Below are 24,306 nucleotides of genomic sequence, written 5' to 3'. Positions count from 1 at the left end.
TAACTGATGTCATAAATAAGCCTCTTCTGAAAGTTGAATGGCATAGAGCCTTTCCCCTTAAAATTATAATCATTTATCCTCTATATCAAACAACTCCTAAGAATATAATGGTGTCGAGTCAAAAAGTATTTTAATGTTTTTAAGAAAAATAGCAACTTCAATTTGCATCCAGGTGTTATTTTACCATTTACAGTTCATCTCCAAATATTCATAACATGTGATTTTGATTTTTTTTATTAAATTATTTCATAAGCTAGATATTGATAAATTGTTAGGATGCTATTAATACTTTATAGACATAAGGAGAAATTGAATTGCTATTGAACCAAGAACATAGCAAATGAAGAGGCTCAATATTTTCAAAATAATCATTTTAATTTTATATATTTTTAAATATGTAACTTATAATTTTGTCTTTTGTGATACACATAATTCTTCAAGGTGTTAGAATTACTGACTCTTCAATTATTTTTTTTGATTTAGTATATTTTTAAAATAATTCTTTTATTAATTTTAAGAATTAAGATTACATGTTTTGAATAATTAAAAATTAAATATGCATTGTCAGATAAACTAACATGTCCACCACCCTAACTTAAATTGAATCAAAATCGAAATTATCAATAATGGGTTATTATTTAGTGGTTCAGATAACGGTTTTATTTTTTTTATCGAGTTATCGATTCTTAAAGGTTTGAAGTTTTTTTTAATGAATTAACCAATAATCCAATAGTCAATTAAATAATTATATTTATATCATTTTGAATATAAAGTGTTCGAACGATGGTTTGCGTCGTTGCCAGGTCGACTCAGTCGAATCGATTATATGTTCACTTCGACATATCTCACGGTGCCACCTCTAACATCGTTGCGCTGTTAGCTAAAGGTTACCCAGAGAGAACGATTTTTGAGAATCTCGATGACGCCGGAGTAAATTTTGAAATCTATTATCAGAATATTCCAACGACTCTGTTTTACCTGAATTTGAGAAAGCTTAAGTACGTCGAAAAATTCCATCCTTATGATCTAACATTCAAAAGTGATGCTAAATCAGGCTAATTACCAAGTATGAATGCTAGAAGTTTCTTATTTTAATTTATGTGATATTTTTTGTTTTTTCTTTTCTTTTTGAGATATGTTTAAAAATATTGATTAAAATAGAGAAACTTTCACGTGTAGCAACTAAAAAATAGTCTGATTACTCTCCATCGCTATAGGTTGATAATTACAATTCATAGTTATAGTTATAGGGAGGTGAGAGGCGAGCGAGACTGGAAGAGAGAGGAGAAAGGCAAAAAATGGGAGAGAGACGAATTGTATATGTATATCGGTTAGATAATTGCATATTATACTTATGCATTTGCATATATGGCAAGAGAGTATAGTTTCCTATTTTTATTTCTATCTATCTCAAAATTTTTGTTATTCTACAATGTAAAAATGTTTGCTTTTTCAACAAGATGCAACTTGTGAATTCATATACATGATTCATTCGATTTGTCACCTTGTTTTTGAGTATTTTTCATCAATTTGGTTTATTTTTTAAATCTTAACGGCTAAATCGATCATCGAACCGGCAATGATCAATAATCAATAAATCATAATTAATAAGTCAATATCTTAATAGTTTCATAACGATTTATCATCTACTAATAAATCAAATCGATATAATTCAAAATCAAAATCGAATCTATCGATTCGCAGCCCTAACTTGTACTATGAGAGAGAGAGAAAACTTAAGCTATTTTAACTACCATCTGACAAAATACTTGTGGTGTAAGTTTTTTATTTTGTACGGGTGATTTAGTAATATTATGTTAAATATTTAAATATAGATCTAAAAGAATATTTTTTAGAATCGATTTTATTAAAGTTAGTTGACTAATCATTTTTTAATATTATTAATACTCTGTTAATTGAGTGAGAGTAGGAATATGTGAGCATTTTTGTGATGGAAAGTATTTGATATTTCAAACTTTAAATTATAAAGTTCAGAGTATATCAAATCTTTTTTCTTTTTAAAAATATATTAGATAGATAAGAATAAATAGATAAAATATTAAAAGATAATGTTATTAAACAAGCAAACTTGAAATTAAAATAGAACATTAATTTCACGTGCAAGTTTTTGTAATCAATTTTGGAGTTATAGAAATTAGAGAAGTCATATAATTATGAGTTATTGAATTAAAAAGGCAACTGCTAAAATAGTACTCTCTTCATTCGAAATTATTTGTCATGTTGCGTTTATCGAAAGTTAATTTGACTAATATTTATAATTAAATTAGATTACATTAATTCGATATTTTAAACAAAAAAATTAGATATTCTAAATTATATGAAAAGTACTATATATTACAATTTTTTTTTGCATATTAATATGATGGAAAATACATTTTAAAATGTTAGTCAAAGTTTTTATAGTTTAACTCCAAAAAATAGAAACCATGACAAATAATACTAGATGGAGGGAATGTTATGACTTATGAGACACAAGTGGAATTATGAGAGTTTTTTTTTTTTTTTTTTAGATGGGGACAATAGAACAATCTTTTTTTCTTATGAAATAATTCTTTTCTCATGTATTATTCAAATTGAAAATGAATAGGTCGATAATGAGAGATGGGACAATAGCACAATTCCTAATGCATGAATGAACATAATCTTTAGATGCCCTTTGATATGAGTTATACAAATAATTTGAATGATAAATTGTATGATTATTTTGTTGCTTGCTTGGCTAGTGGTATTAGACAATCTTGAAAATATTTATCTCATTATTAATATCTTAGTAGTGAAATAAGTTATCTTATATATATATAGTGAAATATTTTATATCAGGATAATCAGTTGCGGAATCAAAAATTTCACAAATGATATTCAAAAATAGCTCAACAAAAGCACTTTTCAAAAAGTAAAACAATTGAGATTTAAACATGCGATCACTATCTTATTTCAATCATCTAAAACCCTAAGCTACAATAGCTTACTGAACTAAGGGTGTTTAAAATATAATATTTTTCTTATTTCGTATATCATTTTATTTGTATACAATATTTTGTTTCTACAAACCTGATCATATAACTACACTAATGAGGACAACTTATTCCCAACTAATTGACTAATAATCTTTTGACTGAACTCCAAAAATACCCTAAAGGCCGGCAAGCACAGATGTTTAGGATAAGGACATTGAATTGTCATTTAATTGGTCAAATATCTTTTTTTTTATTTATTACTTAATTTGATTTTTAGTCTATTTTAATTTGTTAATAATTTTTTTCATCTCAATTTATATGGCATATTTTTTTTCCTCTCTTTAGAATTATAATTTATTTAATTTAATATTTTTTTATTTTTCATTAAATGATTAATAGTCAAATAAGTAATTTCTTTGTCCTTTTTTATTTATCCATTATATTAAAAATATATATTCACCTTTACTTGTTCAAATTAAAGATTAAGGCCCCATTTGTTTCTATTAAGATTAAGTGATCTAAATCTGAATATATATCTGAATATTAAGATTTTCATTAAGATCCGGGTGTTTTGATCTGAATATTAAGATGCGGTCTCTAAATCTGAGCACTAAATAATTAATGTTGTTTGCTTTCAATATCTTAATGTGGAAGTGAAATTAAACATTATATTGATAAAATATTATAAAATTTTCATTTCAACAAAATATATCTCTTTTGATTAAAAAAAAAAAGGTTAAGAACTTAATGGAATGAATCTGAATGTCGTTAAGAGTCTCCTACATATCTGATTAGTTTAGACCTCTTCGGACCAGAAATTTTTAAAATAATAAAAAAAATGAACTTAATGGGATAAATCTGCATGAATCAAATTCAGACCTAAAAACCAAAAGCACTTAATAAGCTGAATCTGAATGATTAAGACTTAGACCTCCATTAAATGCAAACAAATGAGGCCTAAGTGATACTGATTATTTTATATTTATTTTTTTCTTCTATGGAATAATTATTTTTAATTCATTCTTTGAATAGTGAAATGACTTGCAATAATAATCAATGACATAGTAAAATTATTAATCTTTTTTTTAAATAATGTATCGAATCAAAATTAAAAAAAGAAAATTTAAATATCCAGTTCAAAAGTCTACATTTAGTAAAACTTAACCGGCCGTACCAACGACAAGCTTTGGATTTTCTTTTGTGAACATTGATTTCATCAATTGCTCTCTCTTTTTAAATTGCATGGCAACAAACAAGAAATAATAATGGTGGAAGGCTTACATATGCCCGTGCTTTTATTTATATGTCATTATTTTAAATTTTATATTTTTTTAAAAATTATATAAATTTATCATTGCATTCTAGTTCAATTTTTTTCTTCTTAAGTCAAACTTTGAACAAATAAATATTAATAAAATTATATAAGTTTATCATTGCATTCTAATTCAATTTTCTTTTGAAGTCAAATTTTAAACAAATAAATATTAATTAATTTAAATTAACTAAATTGAATAATAAACCTAATTAATCATTTAGTTTTTTTGTATTAGACAAATTCATAATTTCAAAGGATAAAATATAAAGAATAGATTATTTATGTATTGGTTTTTTGAGATCACAGTATTAAAGATTTGTAAACATTGAAATTTTGTAGGCTCCAAAATATGTGTTCAATTTGAATTGGGACTCTAGAGAGTGTATTAAGTTTCAATTAAAATTATTGGAAGCTACTTAACCCTAAACCCTAGCTTATATCTAGATAAAGAGTATTAAATTTCCTTAAAATGCATCTCGAATATTTCATAAATTCATGAAATATTTATATAGAGATCAAATCGAAATCATCCTAGTTCGAGAAATACGCCACTAACGACCATGCATTTTAAGAGAATATAATCAAGGATTTTAAGAGAGTATAATCAAGGATTTTAAGAGAGTATAATCAAGGGAGGAACATAGAAACATAATTTTACCCGCAATCTTTATCAATAAATTATTTTTTCATATTTTATTGTGATTGCAATTTATTTTCTTTCAATTTAAAGTTTGTTGCAAACAAATTGTCACACTCAGTTGGACCAAATATGCCCTTCATCTTTTCTCGCATAAATCATCTGAAAATTTAAAGCTGCAAAGGTGGAAGAATGAGTGATTCAAGCTTGTCTTTGAGTTTCATCGAGTCTACACTCCGACAAGCATTGAAGCAGAGACATTTTTTTGGCACTGAAATTTTGTGGTACTTACAAGATGTGTTCGATTTGAATTGGGACTTTAGAAAATGTGTTCCATTTCAATTAGAATTTTGGAGGTTACTCAAGCCTAAACCCTAGTTTATGCCTATATAAAGGGTACTAAATTCCCTTAAAATACATCTCGAAAATTCAGCAAATTCATCAAATATCCATATAGAGGTCAAATCTAAATCATCCTAGTTCGAAAAATATGCCACTAACGATCCTTGAATCTTGAATCATGGATAAATCTTAGGAGAGTAGAATCAAGGGAGGAACAGAATTATATCCGCAATCTTTTATCAATAAAGTTATGTTTCTTTTTATTTATCAATAAAGTTATGTTTCTTCTTATCTATTGTGATTACAATTTATTTTTTGTCAATTTAAAATTTGTTACAAATAGGATCATTTATTAGAGTCCGGAGCCTAAAGGTTGAAAAATGTTAATAAAAATTTCAAAACGGTATATGAAATTTTTTTTTACCAAAACGGGAAAATCGCTCACGAAGTAGCGATTTTGTCCGTCGGAAAAAGCAAAATCGCTGCTATAGCAGCGATTTGTTAAATTTAATTTTTTTAAAAAAAGAAATTAAAACAAAATCGCTCCCAAAGGAGCGATTTTCAAAATAAATTTTTTTTATAGCTTTTTTAAGTATGTCGCTGCTTATGCACAGCGACTTAAGTTTAAATTATTATTATTTTATTATTTTTCGCTTCTTTTTTTTAAAAAAAGTTTTAAAAAAAATAAATTATTTTTTTAAATTAAATCGCTGCCAAGGTAGCGATTTTTAATTAAATTTTTTATTTATTTTTAAAAATCAAATCACTAAAAAAAATTTGACTTAAAATCGCTGCCTTTGCAGCGATTTGATTTTAAAAAATAAATAAAATATCTTAATTAAAAATCACTGCCTTGGCAGCTATTTGATTTTAAAAAAATAAAAAAAATTGATTTAAACTTTTTTATAAAAAAAAAAAAGAAGCAAAAAATATTAATTAAAAAAAAATTAAACTTAAGTCGCTGCCTCAGCAGCGACATATTAAAAAAATATTTTTAAAAAATTTTATTTTGAAAATCGCTCGTTTTAAAAAAAAAATTAAAAAAAAAATCAAATTTAACAAATCGCTGCTATAGCAGCGATTTTGCTTTTTCCAGTGGACAAAATCGCTACTTCGTGAGCGATTTTGCCCTTTTGGTTAGAAAGAAATTTCATATACCGTTTTGAAATTTTTGTTAACATTTTTTACCCTTTAGGCTCCGGACTCTCATTTATTATTAGTAAGAACAACATATTAATACAAACAAAAATCTATTTTTACTTATTCACTATACTAAAAAAAATAATTATCTCATAATATTTGTCCGATTCGAGTAGTCATATCACATATATGAAGCACGTAAAAAAATTGAGAGAGTAGGAACTAGGAATTGATGTTTCTTCTAATACTAGATGAATATTGCCCATGCGCGCACGGCCCGACAATTATGTTCGAAAGAATTGTATTGAAATGTAAATTTAGATGATATGCATGATATATACACATATAAATTTACATTCATTATTTCATCATTATGCATATATATATATTAACAATATTTACATATTTACACAATTATATAAGCTGAAATTGGTAAAAGAGTAAATAGCAACATTGTAGTTACGACTAAACATGTTCAGTTATGAAAATTGGGCAAATCCACTTCTTTTGCTTTGTGAATAATATATATACCTGTGGCATAAGATCACAATTATTGTGTTCTAAATTAGAGGTAAATTCTATAGATAATTGTCCTGTTTTTGATTGAACAATTAACAACAACAATAACATATCTACTTTTTTTAGTTTATTGCCATTACTCTCTGTTTGTGCAGGGGTAAATCTAGTTTCTATGAAATAGCTCGAAAAGCACATAGGAATAAACTTACTACTTACTATGAATCTGTACCTAACTTATTAATCAAACATATTATGTGCAAATAAGAACGAAAGCGCAAAGCAAAAAATTAAAAAGTGCGTTTGAAATTCCAGCAACATCTGGTGCTGTGGTGCATACATATATTTGGAATCAAATAGTTATTTCGTAAATTTTGTAATTTTATATATATATATATATATATATATAGATAGATAGATATATTAAACTTATGATGGGTAGAGCCGTCAATATGGGCTAAGCCTGTTGGGCCGACCTGGCCTAATCCGGGATTTAATAGGGGTGGGTTATGATTTTTGGAGCTCATTTAAGAAAAAAGGATTTTTTACCCCGACCTGAATAAGTCTGCTGATTTGAGGGGCTTGAGAAATATCGATAGAATAATGCTTCTTCTAATAATGAAGGCCAAACAAAATGGTGCATGTAATTTGATTTACCTTTTTTAATAAAATAATCTCATATTCAATAACTATTTTGAAGCTCAATTAACTAAAATTCACTTCAATTTGTTTCTTGTTAGTGTTGGAATGAATAAAATATTTTTACTATTAATTAGTAAAAAAGATATGTATTCATTTCTTAATATTGTCATTATATAATCTAATTATTGTTTCGATTATAAAACAGTGAAACAATATTCTTATCTAATATAAATTAGAAAATGAGCTTGCATACTCAAGCTTTGTGAGTAGTTGGGGGATTTGAAAGGTGACAATTCAAAATTCAAATAATTGAAGTTTAATAGTGAAGCATGGGATAGGTAAAAGAAAATTGTTCCACTAAATTGATAACTAATCATAATAAAAAAATGTATTCAAAAAGTAAAAACATATAGAAATAATTATATCGAACGACAAAAATAATGAAAGTCGTGTTTAGCCAATCTCCAAACCTCAACAACTGAACATTAGCCTAGTGGGTTATTAAAGTGTGATTCAAATAATAAAAGTAATAACTTCTTTCTTAGCTGTTTATAAAAATGTATTAAGAGGAATTAGTATAAAACAAAATGAATTACCAAGCATAATCTTGTTGTAAATGTTAAAAGATTCACTCTCTAAATAGAGATTGATTTCGCAAAACAGATAACACATTCAAAAATCAGCAATATGATGCTGGAGTGTGTAAGAGAAACAAAGTTGAAATAAGAAAATCCAACAAGATACTATTAATGGTAAAAGTAGAGGTTGGCAAATACTTCTAATAGAAACTCTATCAATGTGCATTCAAACATCAGCACTTCCTCAAGCCTTGTAGCCTCTGCTATTTCTCTTTCCTCTTGCTCGCTCAAACTTCCTTCCCTTTGAGCGAACATAAGGCTTTGTGTGGCTGTGTGGGACACCAGGTGCTTTACCAAAGTGCTTAACGGCCTCCCTTGAGTTCTTTGGGCCCCTAAGCAAAACCTGATCAAGAAAGCATTGCAAAACAAATGACTAGCCAATGTTAGCGCTACCATGAATATATAATCATTGCCTATGCAGGACGAGGGAACAGTGATTCAAACCACAATTCTAAAAACACCTCGGTTTGTTATAATACTAGTGAAGAGCACTACAGCATATTCTCTAATTATTCACTTGATTGATGAAAGAAAAGGCATAAAAATGCAAACTGATGAGAGAGAGAAGTTCCGTACAGTGTTCTGCCCAAGAGGGGCTCTGAGAGCGAGCTGATCAAAGGTCAAACATTCTCCTCCAGCCTTCTCAATCCTAGCTCTAGCTGTTTCAGTGAATCTCAATGCAGTAACCTTGATTTTTGGGACTTCATAAGCTCGAACATCATCGGTAACAGTCCCAACAACAACAGCAATATTGTCCTCCTATCATCATCATACACAAGCCAATTCAGATAAACTGTATAGTACTTCAGTAATATCAAGGGCTATTTGCTTTGCTGTACAAGAACAAACAATCCTGGAACATAACTCTGATTACAGATCTAACATATGAATTCTAATATAAAACTCTGCATGGTTGAGTCATAGATTATGCATTGCATATATAATCATGGGACATAACTTTGCTGTATATGCAAAATTATGCATCACTTTATACAATGTAGGATAAGAAATAAAAAAAGGGACATTCGGAAAAATTTGTATACAAAGATAACCCTCCACCTTATTCAATAGAGAAAGTGTTTTGAGCAACCTTGGGAGTATTTTTTCCATTTTCATAGTAATCCTGATACTTGTATTATTCCATCCACTAGAATGGATGACTTATCACAGCGAATATAAGTCATCCTAGGATAAGTAACGAAAAAAGGAAATATGCAGTAGTTAATTTCTATCACAAGACTATATTCCTGTCCGGCATATAAATGGCCCCCAAGTGTATTAATAAGTATTAAGCTATATTGTACACTCTGATACGTGAATTCCTCACTCCTATGGTCCTAATCGCTGCATATTACTACTTTTTAGCAATTTCATTCACATAAATGCTACACAGGACGTCTTTAATACCATTAACAATTTAATGATACAAGAACAAAGCAATAACATTTTGATAACTGCTTTCTGTAGATGTGTTAAATCACAGATCACTAGCAGGCTTGTTTGGACGGTTGTTACCTTGTATTTCATTGAGTTGTTAGATAAATAAACTGTTAGTTTGATTGTTATAAAAATTTTATTGTATGGTAACACTAAATAAAGGCACATTTGATAGGTCTAGCTCTACACTGTATGCTATTTACTTGTAAGTTTATAATTCAAATTATTGATCATAATATTACACAACGACATAAAATGATACAATCAATACAGTAAAACACAAGAATTCACAATTCAATACATTATGAAACTATCCAAACAGTGTAAGGTGACAAAGCTAAAATGAATGAAAAAAATACCTTTCCAGTCATGTAAGTAACCAAACGTGATAGAGACAATGGAGCTTTATTGATCTTGCTCATGAAGAGTCTCTTCAGTATCACAGCATTGAACTTACTACCAGTCCTCCGTGATAGAAATCGGTACAACTATTATTCACACAATTAAACATCCAATTCTCAGTATAGTAACCAAAAATGCACTAAATCTATAAAGACAATAATGAAACAAAATACCTTGACGAGAAGCTTGAGATAAACATCGTCGGATTTTGGTGCAATGCGCTTAGTCTTTTTGGACTTACCTCCGGCAACTAGATCGATACCCTAAATAGAATATCAAAACAACAAAATCAAGCTATGGCGTCCGTGAAAACAAATGCAGGAAGATTCTAAAAAAAAATATTCACCATGATGCTCCGCCTGCTGCTTCTACTTTCCTCCGCCGCCGCCTGCTGCTGATAGGTTTTTCTGTTCGGAGAATGGAAAAATATGATGAAGAAGCATTTTAACCCTTTTTGAATAAAACCCTAATACAGATTTTTAATGGGCTTGGTTGGTGACAGCCCAATAGGCCCAAGATACTATATATGAACGAGATTTACACAAATAGGAAACTTTTTTAGTACGATTATTTAATTTTTGTTCCATTAAAAAAAAGTTTAAATTTAATCATAAACTCTAATAATTAAAAATTAATGAGCAAAACTTGTCTTGTTACGATTTTTGATAAATTACCCCTTTTTGATATATATATATATATATATATATATATATATATATATATATGATAATTGTACAAAATAGCAAATTAGTAATTTAAAATAAATTGAATAGCTACTGTTTGATTTAGTTGTGCCCTATAGCAAACGTTTGTCAGTCGCCTCTCTCCCTAAATTCTCACTCGCCACTTTCCCGTTCTCGTTCACCTCTCTCCCTCTGCTCGCCTCTCTCGCTTTATAGAACAGAAGGGTATAAATTGTGTTACTGTTTTGTATAAAGTGAGAGAAAATTGTATATACACATGCAAAAACATATATCTTCGTGCAATACAGTTAATTATACGATATACAAACATTTTACTTCAATTCAATTGTATACAAATGCAAATTTTATACTATAATTTCAGTGAAATAGGCCAGCGAATTATACAATTGCAGCAAAATACAATTTTCTCTCGCTTTATACAACAAAAGTGTATAAATTGTATTTCTGTTTTGTATAAAGCGAGAGAAAATTGTATATACAAATGCAAAAACATATATCTTCTTCGTATACACTTAAAATTATACAATATAGAAACATTTTACTTCGATTCAATTATATACAAATGCAAATTTTTTACAGATATTGCAGCGAAATAGGCCAGTGAATAATAAAATTGTATATGTATAGCGATTATACATTTATATGTTTGCTATAGAGCGCAATTATGCAAATTTTGCTAGAACATACAAATATAATTTTTTTTTATTTGCTATATGTGAAAATTGTTATATATATATATATATATATATTTATTTATTTATGACAAGGAATATATACGGTGATTATTTTATAGGCAAGCATAAGTGTAATAGTCTGTAAATTATACATGAGAAGTTAATCACATTAGTCTTGTATGATAAATTTGATGAAGAAAAATCAAAAAATTAAACTTATACGCTTTAACTGGGAGATAACCTGTAAATTATACATGAGAGATTAATCACGTTAAGCAAATATTGTGTGATAAATTTAATGGAGAAAAAATCAAGAAATTTCAAACTTTCTACGATTTAATTGGGAGATAACCTGCTTAGACAATTCATGAGCCAAAGTTTGAATTTGTTTTGTTCCTCTTAAAGTTGCTCGTCAAAATATCACGGCTTATTTGACGGATTGAATGGAAAATTTTGCTTAACGATTTGACTTATGGGATATTAAATTTAAATATATCAATTCATTAGTCAATCAATAAGCTATCGATTAGTTCGATATCGGAATAGGAATTAATGGAAAGCTATTGGACGGTGTATTGGCTTCACCATTTCCTCCTCCCTTTTATTTTCATTCACCAATATATTCATCTTCCACCAAACAAACAAACAAAAAAATAATCCTACTTAAGCTGGTAATTTAGTAAAATCATAGTAAGACACATATGAAAGTCTAAATTTTGAGAATGCATGAATATAAGTATTTACATACGATAAAAATATAACCAGGATAATTTTTTAAAAATTAGCGATTCCAATAAGAAAATTGGTAATCCGTAATCACACTAACAAATAATTACTATAATATTTTAATTTATTCACCAACTACTAAATTTGATAATTTAATAATCCAATATTATAAGTTAGTAAATCAAATTTGTGATTGAGTTATCGATTATGATATGCTTCAAAAGAACTACTCCCAACTAATCGAATTTATTTTATGGAAGCATCATTGCTAAAATTAGAATGTAAAAATTTATGTTACTTGTACTAATTATCCTTAAATCACCAAATAATTGTCTTTAATTATTACAAAAAGATTGGTCCTACTTACTATTGTACCCCTGTCTCAGCCACATATTTTGGAATTCACAAAGGGGTAAATAGTCATTTACCATTACTCTCATTTCAATGTCTCCCAGCTATATCTTCCTGTCAATAATTTTCTCCGTCTTCATTTCCTCTTCCCTACATTCCCTCCGTGTGTAACGGCCGCGTCGTTCTAGCAGTTACTCTTTTTAACGGTGACAGGAGATACACAGCTGGCGATGAACACGTCGAAGATGCGCCGGAAAGTTGTTCCGGCGGTAGAAAACGGAGACTCCGCCGATAAACTTGACCAGGTCCTCCTATCCGCCGCCATCTGCAACGGTGAAGATGTTGGGCCTTTCGTGCGTAAGGGTTTTGCTTCCGGTAAGCCGGAGACAGTACTTCTTCATCTCCGTCACTTTGCTCGATCCAAGGAATCTGAAATTGAAGATGTATGTAGAGCACACTACGAGGACTTCATCACCGCCGTTGACGATCTCCGATCTCTGCTCTCCGATGTTGATTCTCTTAAATCGTCTCTGTCAAACTCGAACAGTCAACTTCAGTCCGTTGCTGTGCCTTTGCTAACCACTCTTGACTCATTCGTTGAAGCTCGAAACAAATGCAAAAACATTACTCTTGCTATTCAATCGCTTCGGACTTGCGTTCAGCTTGTCGAGCTTTGCTCCCGAGCCAATCGTCATCTTTCAGAGAATAATTTTTACATGGCGTTGAAGTGTGTGGACTCGATTGAGAGAGAGTTTATGAACAAAACACCATCTACTACTCTCCGGCGAATGCTTGAGAAGCAGATCCCTGCGATTCGTTCACATATTGAACGGAGAATCACCAAAGAGTTTGGTGATTGGCTTGTCGAGATCCGCGTAGTTAGCCGAAATTTAGGGCAACTAGCTATCGGACAAGCATCAGCATCAAGACAGAGAGAAGAAGAGCTCAGAATCAAGCAACGTCAAGCTGAGGAGCAGAGTAGACTCAGTCTTCGGGATTGTGTTTATGCTCTTGAAGAAGAAGACGATGACGGATTTAATGGGATCAGTGATGACGGGAAGGATGGTTACAGCAATGGAAGTAATGGAATGTTAGGGTTTGATTTGACGCCGTTGTATAGGGCTTATCACATAAACCAAACTCTAGGACTTGAAGATCGATTCAAAAAGTACTATTTTGAGAATCGCAAGCTTCAATTGACTTCAGATTTTCAGGTATCTTCAATGACGCCCTTCCTTGAATCTCATCAGACATTTTTTGCCCAAATTGCTGGTTTTTTCATTGTGGAAGATCGAGTCTTGAGGACTGGTGGTAAGTTGGTTTCCAAAATGGAGGTGGAGAATTTATGGGATACTGCTATGAGTAAAATGTGTTCTGTTTTGGAAGATCAGTTTTCTAGAATGCAAACTGCGAATCATTTGTTATTAATCAAGGACTATGTGAGTTTGCTTAGTGTCACATTGCGTAGATATGGATACCCTGTTGAGGCTTTGCTAGACGTCTTGAGCAAGCACAGGGATAAGTATCATGAGCTCCTGTTGTCTGATTGTCGAAAGCAGATAACTGAGGCTCTTGCTGCAGATAAATTTGAGCAGATGTATATGAAAAAGGAATATGAGTATTCCATGAATGTGTTGTCATTCCAGTTACAGACGTCAAATATTATGCCTGCATTTCCTTATGTTGCACCGTTTTCGTGTACGGTGCCTGATTGCTGTAGAATAGTGCGGTCCTTTATCGAGGATTCAGTTAGTTTTATGTCACACGGTGGTCAGCTTGATTTCTATGATGTGGTGAAGAAGTACTTGGATCGGCTTTTAACTGAAGTCCTGGATGGAGCCCTGTTGAAGCTCATTAATACGTCTATCGGTGGTGTTACCCAAGCAATGCAGATGGCGGCTAACATGGCTGTGTTTGAACGTGCTTGTGATTTTTTCTTTCGTCATGCTGCACAGCTTTCAGGGATTCCATTGAGAATGGCAGAGAGGGGGAGGAGACTGTTTCCTTTGACTAAAGCCCGCGATGCTGCTGAAGAGATGCTTTCAGGTCTGCTTAAGCAAAAGGTTGATGGGTTCCTTTTGTTGATTGAGAATGTGAATTGGATGGCCGATGATCCTCTGCAGAGTGGAAATGAATATGTGCACGAGGTGATTATTTTTCTTGAAACACTAACTTCTACTGCGCAGCAAATATTGCCTGTTCAAGTTCTGAAGAGAGTTTTGCAAGATGTTCTGTGTCATATATCAGAGATGATTGTTGGGGCTTTACTAGGGGAATCAGTTAAAAGGTTCAACGTGAATGCTGTTATGGCGCTTGATGTTGATATCCGTATGTTGGAATCATTTGCTGAAAACCAAGCTCCTCTCCTATCTGAAGCAGATGCTAGTCAGCTGAAAGCAGCATTGGCCGAGTCCAGGCAGTTGGTTAATCTACTCTTAAGCAATCACCCGGAAAATTTCCTGAATCCAGTTATTAGAGAGAGAAGTTATAATGCTTTGGACTACCGCAAAGTTGTTACTATCTCGGAAAAGATGAAGGATCAAAGTGACAGACTTTTTGGGTCTTTTGGCACAAGGGGAGCTAAGCAGAACACTAAAAAGAAATCTCTTGATGCATTAATTAAAAGATTGAAGGACGTCAGCTGAGTCTGCGAATCTCTGTATGTTATGTTCCTTAGGGAGATCTCCATATTGTAGTTGTGTTGATTACTTGCTGATTTCATATCTAGCTTCCTTTTTTTCTGCAAATTGCCTACCATTTACGTAATTTTTTCCTCCCCTAGTTCCACATTGATTGCTGTATTATTCTTCAGAGCATACCATATTCTTTTGCAACTCAGATATAGTCTTTTTATCTCATGAAACTAGTCTCTTCTCGTTTGGCTTCTTTCGGTAGAATAATTACATCTTCTCTTCGATTTATTTGCTGTATTGTATCTCTATCGTACAATCATATGTTTGCTGCTGTGTCTCATGAGTTACACAACACTTTCTGCTTAACTTGGCAAAACTAAAGCTTGCATATGAGAAATGGCTTCTGCAGATCAATGAGAAGCTGCTGCTAGTGAATTTATACTCTATGCTTCAAATACCAGGTGAACCTGGCATTTACAGAAATCTATTGATTTACTACCTATTGGTTGGATCATATGTGTGTTGATTTACTGAGGTCTTTAGTTCAAGTCGAAGACCTGACTACTTCTTGCTTTTAATAATCATGGTGTTCGAATCAGTTTACTCGTATTTGATTCAACTACCAATCCAATGGACTATTTGTTGTACAAATTATATTAATGACACGTGGACAACGAAACAGAGCAACAAACAAGTTTGTCATACCTATAAAACAAACATCTGTCAACCTCATATCTTACCATATATTGCATTCACCCTTATAAAAAAAACGGTGAGCTTTGGAACAACCAAAAACATCAATGTTCACAGAAATGTCAATAGCTTCAACAAGAAGTATTTTTTGCCTCTTTCTCTTCTTTTTTGCCGCTGCAGTTTCAAGAAATGAGAAGCTATCAGCTTATGAAGAGCTACAGCGTTATGATTTCCCAATGGGGATTCTTCCAAAAGGAGTAAAAGACTACAAATTAAACCCCAAAACAGGTGAATTCTCAGCTTATCTTAATTCTACCTGCAGCTTCAAATTGGAGAACTCATATCAACTGAATTACAAGCCTGTTATAAAAGGAGTTATATCTAAAGGCAGGCTTAAGAAACTGAGTGGTGTTAGTGTAAAGGTGGTGTTGCTATGGCTTAACATTGTTGAAGTTAACAGAAAAGGTAAGAATCTTGAGTTTTCAGTTGGACTCGCTTCGGCGAATTTTCCGGTTGAGAATTTTGAGGAATGTCCACAGTGTGGACGTGGATTGAATTGCCTTGATAAAGATGACAATGTTGTGTCTTCCTTTTAAGTACTTTTGATTGAAATCTAGTTATTTTTTTTGGTTTTCTGGTGGTGGAAATGATCTGTTTTTTGAATAGCTATGGTATTTAGGGCCATATAATCACGAAATATATATCTTATGCAACGAAGATTTTGGATTTGAACTTGCGTAGATAATATTGTTAACGAGTTTATGGTTCATTACGTTAATCACTCGAGTTAAACACCTACACTTGTTTAGAGCACTATTGGCATGGCATTATGCAATGAATCTTTTTAAGGTTGTACAGGCTGTAATAGTAATTGAAAAACCTCTTGTCCCGAGTAGGCTTAAGCCATTCTTATACTAAAGAATTCAAAGTTATAGGGTCTATCCCTATAAAAAAGCTAGTGGATTCGTTCGAATTCATAATCCTACCTGATTCTGACGATTCTCCTGTAAAGGAAGAGTAATTTTAGATGATACTGTCCTTATAAATAAAATTGGTTAAAGGGTACACAAGGAAACAAATTTCATTTACTTGCATCGTAAATGTGGATATCTAGGAAACCTTATGATGCAACTATTGAGGGGCAAGTTCGATATGTTATTAGTTTCAAATTCGGATAATAAGCGTTTTGAGTTTGTATTGAAGCTTCAATTTAATCCTGCACTGCAAACCAATTCCGAGGAGTGTTTTTAGCAAGATATTTTCAATATTAGATTTTGAATTTAAGACCTCTAATTTCTGAGTTTTGACTAAATTTGAATTGCGCATTGCAAAAGGCTTATTTGTTGGTGGTGTTTTTCATAGGATTTTTCTCATATTCAAGGTGTATTCGAGATCTTTAGTTAAAAAGCTTTGACTAAATTTGAGTTTTGTACTACAGGGCTCATACAAATGGTACTTTTAATAAGATTTTTTCCACATTTGAGATTCAAATTCAAAATCTTTGATCAAAGGACCAAAAGGTTAAAATGACTTGTAATTTGTAAACTATTGGGAGGGTCTTTTTGTAAAGGTCCCTTGGACCTTGGACAGGTATTTGTATGCCATGACGTAACTTCACCCAAATCATTATCATATTAGTTACTCGTTTATTTTTAATTTTCATATTTTTTTTTAGAATCAAACAACAAAAATTTTAATAAATATTTTATAATGATTTTTTTATTATATTAATATGTAAAAAATTGTAATTTATAGAATTTTTATATAATTTCTGAATGTTTGAATTTTTCTGTTTAAAATATTAAATTAATGTGAATTAATTTAATTTTGAAAATTGATTTCAATGCAACATGACAGTTAAAAGTGGACGAAACGATTATCAAATTAAGAAAAAAACTTAGCTCATTTACGAGCTCTTAAAGTTGTCTGCATATTTCACTTTGTCACTTTAACGATGACCTATACTTATTGAACACTTTTACTAGCTTGAATTTTGAGTATTCGAATATTTTTTTGACAATCAGCTAATTAAGAAACCCGTAAGCAGTAAATTGTGTAAAGTTATTGAAACCTGAAAAATTCTTTGTTCAAAGAGATATTACCACCATATCTTTTTTTCTTTCTCCTCATCCATAACTCTCATAAAATTTTATATGTCAACACTTATCAAACTAGATAAGCTAGTCATTTAACTTGCTTAGCACAGAGTTTAATCTGCTTGCTCTTTTAAATAACATATAACGTAAACGAACGTAGACGAATGAACGAAGCATCTTTTATAGAATCGTAAGTGAATCAAAGCCGAAGCCGAACTAAGATAGCTTGATAGGCGAAAAACTGAATATGTAAAGTACATTGCACCTATCATGTTGTCTATTAATCAACTTTAAGTGGCGTTGAATGACTTAAGTTTCATTTCCTTTAGGAAAAAATGGTGCAAAGTATTAAATGTAATAAAAATAGTGTACCTAGAGATGCAAGCTTTGGTCAAATTTTGTAATGTAGCTTAGACAACAAGACAAAAATATATTAATGACAACCCTTCTTACTGTCCCAACAGTATTTATCACACTCCTAATTTTTCTCACCTACTTCCCCATAGAAGCTAAAAAAGAAATAGCAGTTCATAGTGGTTAAGAATAATAATTTAAACAATCATTTTTTTTGTTTAATTATTTGGTAATCAAGACTTAATATATTCTATTAATTTAAATTTGTATGCATCTCATCATTACCTATTAAGAAATAATGTTCCCCTTTTTTTTTTCAAAAAACATCTTTTAACTATATTCCAAATTTAAATTATATCCTTAAAGTACTTAATAGAAAACATTTTCATCCTTCTACTTGTATTTATTAGAAAACTAATAAATTCCATAAAAATTGAGTCATTCCTTCGTAATTATATATTATTATGGACGTCAAAAATATTATTGTGAATTTTTTCAGTAATTAAGTTCAGCATTATGTAAAAGAAATTCATTTGACAGTTTTGTCATTTATTTTTTCATGTAATTTGATATTGAATATATTATTAGTTGAGATATATTTCTTCTCAATTGATATGCTAGCTAGAAACAGCGTTTATTGAAGACTTTTCATTCTAATAATGTAGAATGAAACTCAAATGCGAGACAATCAATATTTTGATCACTTATATATCAAATTGACCCAAACATTTACTGATCTAAATACAATTTAGCTTTGTAAGAGGTAAATATATTTAAGTTTCAGCTTCTTTCCGTTACTAATGATAAAAAAAACAGATCGGTATTCTCACACCTTCCAAACATTTTTTATTTCAGTAAACGGTAGTGTCTAAAATTTTAAATATTTTAAGGAACTTCTTACACTAGGTAATGAAATTAGGCAGGAAAACTTTTTTTGATAGTCACATGAACTATTCATATTTTGTAAGATTCCTTAGTTTTTTTAAAATATCTAATAGAAGGATGAAAATTATTCACTTTTAAATACTTAAAGGATGTTTCCTGATTAAAATGATACTTTAAGGATGTAGCTTAAGTTTGCATATAATTTAGGAATATTTTTAATAAAAAAAAAAAAGAACTCTTCAAATTTCATATTTCAACACCTCAAAAAATCAAAAATTTCGTATTCAAAACCAAAATTGAATTTTTTTTATTAAAGATTAAACGGTCACATTCATTGTGTCATTTCACACTTGTTTGGGCATCACCATTGAAGGTGTTGTAATAGGGTAAAAATAAGCATTACATTACATACTCTATATAATTCATATGTAATACACCTATTCATGTTATTGGTAACTACGATTGGTGTATTTTTTATTTTTGCAAGGAATGAGTTTAAACATTTTATTTTATTTTTAAAGAATTTTCTATGAAATTAAAAATATTATCATATTTTAATATTTATTAGTTTCTATAAGAATCTTATAATTAAATTATGGGAGTAGATAATTGTTGTAAAATAGCTAAAGTTGATCTTTTCACCAAACAATATGTCAAAGAAGAGGACACGTGCTGACCCGTAGAGTTCTCACGTGCAGCATTTGAGTGTTGTGTTGGGTTCTGAGGTAATTTGATTTTGCGTGAAATTTAAGAAAGAGATTTTAAAATTTATGATTTAAAAAAATAAAAATTTATGTAATTATAAATTTCATTAAGAATAAAATAGCTATTTTATTTTTAAATTGTTACTCAGTTCGTCAATTATTGTTTGATAAGTATATTAAAATAATTGTCCTAACTAATTGTCAATTTAAATAATTAACAAACAATTAGTCATATTTTTTCAATTATGTCCTTAATAATTACATATCTACTAGTAGTTGTCCAAACGAATTGTTGATTTTAAACAATCAATAAACCGTTAGTGATTTATAATACTAATTTCAAAAAGTAATCATTTTAATGTTAAACGACTACTTTAATGTGAAAAAAGTTGTTTAAACTATTTTAATGATGATTAATAGTAAGGTTATATTAATAAAATTGAACTTTTTATTAAATTTTTTTTCAAGGACACGATTTTATCCTACAATCAATAGTGGACGGAGGGAGTACTTAATATAAAAATGTGTCAATCTTTTTTAGATCGACTAAAAAGAAAAATAAAGAGAAAATGTCAGAAATCACATACTGTTAAGACAAATATACTATTTGTTCCTTATAAGTTTATAATTACAGAAAGGGATAATTATATAGAATGACAAACTAATAATATAAATAAATTTAGTAGCTAAAGTTTGATTTATTTGTGTTCTATAGCGAACTTTTTATCAGTCCCTCTCTCTCTCATATTCTCGCTCGCCACTCTCTCTCTCGCTCGCTTCCTATCTCTTGACTTTCTCGCTTTATACAATAAAATTAGTGTAAATTAGGTATATAGCATTTTATGTAGTCATATTCTCAAGTTATGGCATAAGAGTTTGATTTGCATTGTATAACATTTAGTATATCAAGTTATAACATTTTTTAAAAAGAAAATCATGTTAATTTTAAATTATTAAAAATAGATAATAAAATGAAAAAAAAAACGAATAAATTAATATTAGATAGTGTGATGCGTGAAATTAGTTATTATTAATTAATGATAACTAATTTGCACATTTTAAGGGATTTGAAATTTTTTTAAGATTAGATAGATACCATAAATGTCTCTAATTAGTTTTAATGATAATAAGTTATGATTTAATTCCTTAAAATACTCTAATGTGTTATTTTCTTTCCTTAAACGTGCATTGCTTGTTTTTTTTCTTCAGAAATTGAGGATTATTTTGATATTTGAATATTGTAATTATATTTTTTGAAAATTCTTAAAATTTGACGTTGAAAACGATTAGATTTGATTTGATGGAGAACATTGTGTCAATATTAATTAAACATGGTGGCAAGTGGAATTCATCAGGTTAGTTTTTAATTATGATTTGTTATGTTTTAAGTATAAATTATTGGTTGTAATTATATTTGTTTTTTTTGACATGTATGGAATGTTTCGTTTTTTTTTATTTCTGTTATATCTTAGATGCTGATATCATGTATTTTTTGTGATACAATTACGATGTGTATATGATACTATGAAAAATATTAAGTAATAGTAATTTTATTTTGATTTGTAATCAAAATGAAGATTGGTGTGATAATTGATTTATAAAGAAAATACAGAAATTTACAGATTGTTAATTGATTGCAAAAAATAATAATTGGATAGAATTCATTGTGCAGTTTTAGTATGAAAAAAATGTGAACAAAGTCTGACAATTTGTATGAATATTGTTTGAGATATATGAAATGTGTATTTATGGTAAAAGCCACTCCATATAATATTTAAATTGTCAGGTGATAAAATTTTGTATATTGATTATGTATGTAATGTATGAATATATTGTAGGAAATATGTATGAAAGTCCATTTTTTTGATTGTATATATCAGTGATTGATATGTTAAATATATATATATGAATTTTGTATAAAGTTTTGTTTAATTGTGTATTAAATTTTTAATAAATTGTATCAATTGTGTATGAAAGTGCATTTTGATTGTATGTATCAGTGAATTATATAGTATTTGTGTATGAATTGTGTTTTTTAATTATATGTTACATATATATGAATTTTGTATAAACATTGAATTAATTGTGTATGAAATTGCATTTTTTTTTTTGTATTTATCAGTGAATTATATAGTAAGTGTGTATGAATTTTGTATGAGTAATTACATAATTTTATAATGTGGTGCACTAAATGTAATTTTAATGTTGTGAAACGGAAAAATACGTCGACTTTGAGATGGAGGGCATCCTATATGATACTTCTACTCTTTATATTGGTTTAGTTAATGCTATAGTAACTCAACTTAATATAGAAGAAAATATAAATTCTGTTGAGATAAAATATATTGTTAGGAAAATGTGTCCACCTATTAAAATTCATAATGATGTTGGGGTAAAGGTTTTTCTAGATCAAATGAGGGTGAATTTGGATTTCTTTACAAAATATCCATTATGCGTCACTTTGAAAGATCATGAGCAGTATAACGAAGGTCACGGAGTTATAATTACTGATTGAATAAATTCTGATGTTAGATTATCACAGACTAGCAATGATTTGTACTCCAACAATTCTATCCGTTTGATCGGAATGAATTTAGACGGAGTTGTCAATGATAATGGTGAAATAGATAATGATATAATATGTGACCATTTCAACCTATTTGTAGCTGATAATCAGATTTATAATAATAAAGAAACACTTAAGTAGGTTATGAGGCATGTTGGACTTGTTGAAAAATTCAGTTTTCGTGTTGCGCATTTTATGTAATGCATCTAAGTAAGTGCACAAAAAAATTTTAAGTTATTTTTATTTTATTTTATTTGTTGCACTGTATATAATTGTAATGTATATTTTCTTAATTTTGAAACAGTTATCACCTGAATTGTATTTCTAAAACTTGTTTTTGGATGATGAGGGCATCTAGTTTGAATAAATCAAATTTATTCAAAGTTAGGAAGTATATTGCTCAGCACACTTGTTCTGTTGGAGAAAGAGTTTATGTCAGACGTCAGGGGATAACTGAAGTTGTAGCTGTCTTGATAATGGAGAAGTATATTGATCCATCTACGGTATATACTCCAAAAGATATAGCTGATGATATGTTGAAATTGCATGGCGTTTCGTTGACGTACATACAGGTATGGAGAGCTAAAGAAAAAGCAGTAAAATTGATGCGCGGAGACCCAGTAGAGTCCTATGCAAAATTACCTGGTAATTTCGAAATAAGAATGAATTTAAAGATTACCCATTGAATTTCGAACTTAATACGTTATTTCATACACAATTCATTTATCACTAAATGCACAAAATCAAACTATATTAATACATTATTCATACATTGATAATGTAATAAAAACAAATATAGCATTTCATACACTTAACATACAAACTTAATACGTTAAATCATACACAATTCATACATTGATAATGTAATATAAACAAATATAGAATTTCATACTCATAGCATACAAACTTAATAAATTAATTCATACACAATTCATACATTGATAATGTAATAAAACAAATATAGCATTTCATACAAATTTAATACATTATTTCATACACAATTTATTCAACACTAAATACACAAAATCAAACCATAAACTATTTAGTTTTATTATGAATAGTAATAGTCAAAAATATTATACAAACTTAATACAATATTTCATATACTTCTATAATAAAAAAATATATTAATTATTTCATATACAAATAACACAACATAAATCATGTACTATACTATTCACAATTAAAATCAAAATTAAAACAAAATTAAACAGATAATTTTGATTTAAATTTCAAAAAAAAAATTTTACTAACCTTTAAAAAATTTTTGGTTTATTTGTTTCTTCTAACTGTGAACTATCGATTTCAGTGCTCTTGATTTTTTGATTTAGACTTTATCAACTCATCTACAAAATCAGAGTCAGAATCTGATGAGTATTGAATTTGTTTTCCTTTCCTCTTCTTTCCTCTTTCTCAAATTCACCTACAGTTTGCTTTTCTTTTCCTTTTCTCTTCTTCTCGATTTCCTTTACCCCTTTGTTTTTTTTTTCCATTCTTGATTTTTCTGTTCTAGATTTCTTTTTTGCAGTTGAAGATTGAGTTTGTGTTTGTGACAAAATGTTGAAAGATGGAGCATGAAATTCCCCGCGTAATAGTAGAAGGTTGAACGATGAAGTAAGATCTGAGGAATTTCATGCTCCATCTTTCAACATTTTGTCACAAACACAAACTCAATCTTCAACTGCAAAAAAGAAATCTAGAACAGAAAAATCAAGAATGGAAAAAAAAAACAAAGAGGCAAAGGAGATTGAGAAGAAGAGAAAAGGAAAAGAAAAGCAAATCGTAGGTGAATCTGAGAAAGAGGCAAAGGAAAGATGAAAGAAGAGGAAAGGAAAACAAATTCAACACTCATCAGATTTTGACTCTGATTTTG

The 24,306-nt window shown here is 29.5% G+C and overlaps 3 protein-coding genes and 1 pseudogene across 3 annotated transcripts; 3 read left to right on the top strand and 1 right to left on the bottom strand.

Moving 5' to 3' along the window:
• Positions 1 to 8,142: 8,142 nt before the first annotated feature.
• On the bottom strand, positions 8,143 to 10,534 carry LOC107031740 (60S ribosomal protein L18-2). Its single transcript, XM_015233202.2, has 5 exons — positions 10,394 to 10,534; positions 10,221 to 10,310; positions 10,005 to 10,133; positions 8,785 to 8,967; positions 8,143 to 8,551 (listed from the first exon to the last, which is right to left on the bottom strand). Exons 1-5 carry the CDS (start codon positions 10,394 to 10,396, stop codon positions 8,393 to 8,395), a joined length of 564 nt encoding a protein of 187 aa, XP_015088688.1. The 5' UTR covers positions 10,397 to 10,534; the 3' UTR covers positions 8,143 to 8,392.
• Positions 10,535 to 12,605: 2,071 nt separating this feature from the next.
• Positions 12,606 to 15,387, top strand: LOC107031445 (exocyst complex component SEC15B). The gene has a single exon (XM_015232831.2). The coding sequence runs from the start codon at positions 12,733 to 12,735 to the stop codon at positions 15,145 to 15,147; it is 2,415 nt and encodes an 804-aa protein (XP_015088317.1). The 5' UTR covers positions 12,606 to 12,732; the 3' UTR covers positions 15,148 to 15,387.
• Positions 15,388 to 15,515: 128 nt separating this feature from the next.
• LOC107031446 lies at positions 15,516 to 16,560 on the top strand. Its single transcript, XM_015232832.2, has one exon. The coding sequence runs from the start codon at positions 15,936 to 15,938 to the stop codon at positions 16,422 to 16,424; it is 489 nt and encodes a 162-aa protein (XP_015088318.1). The 5' UTR covers positions 15,516 to 15,935; the 3' UTR covers positions 16,425 to 16,560.
• Positions 16,561 to 20,885: 4,325 nt separating this feature from the next.
• LOC107030879 lies at positions 20,886 to 23,972 on the top strand (annotated as a pseudogene).
• The last annotated feature ends 334 nt before the right edge of the window (positions 23,973 to 24,306 follow it).

This window comes from Solanum pennellii, chromosome 9 (assembly GCF_001406875.1).
Source record: "Solanum pennellii chromosome 9, SPENNV200".
Taxonomy (NCBI): domain Eukaryota; kingdom Viridiplantae; phylum Streptophyta; class Magnoliopsida; order Solanales; family Solanaceae; genus Solanum; species Solanum pennellii.
This window is presented reverse-complemented; position numbering and strand designations above follow the sequence as displayed.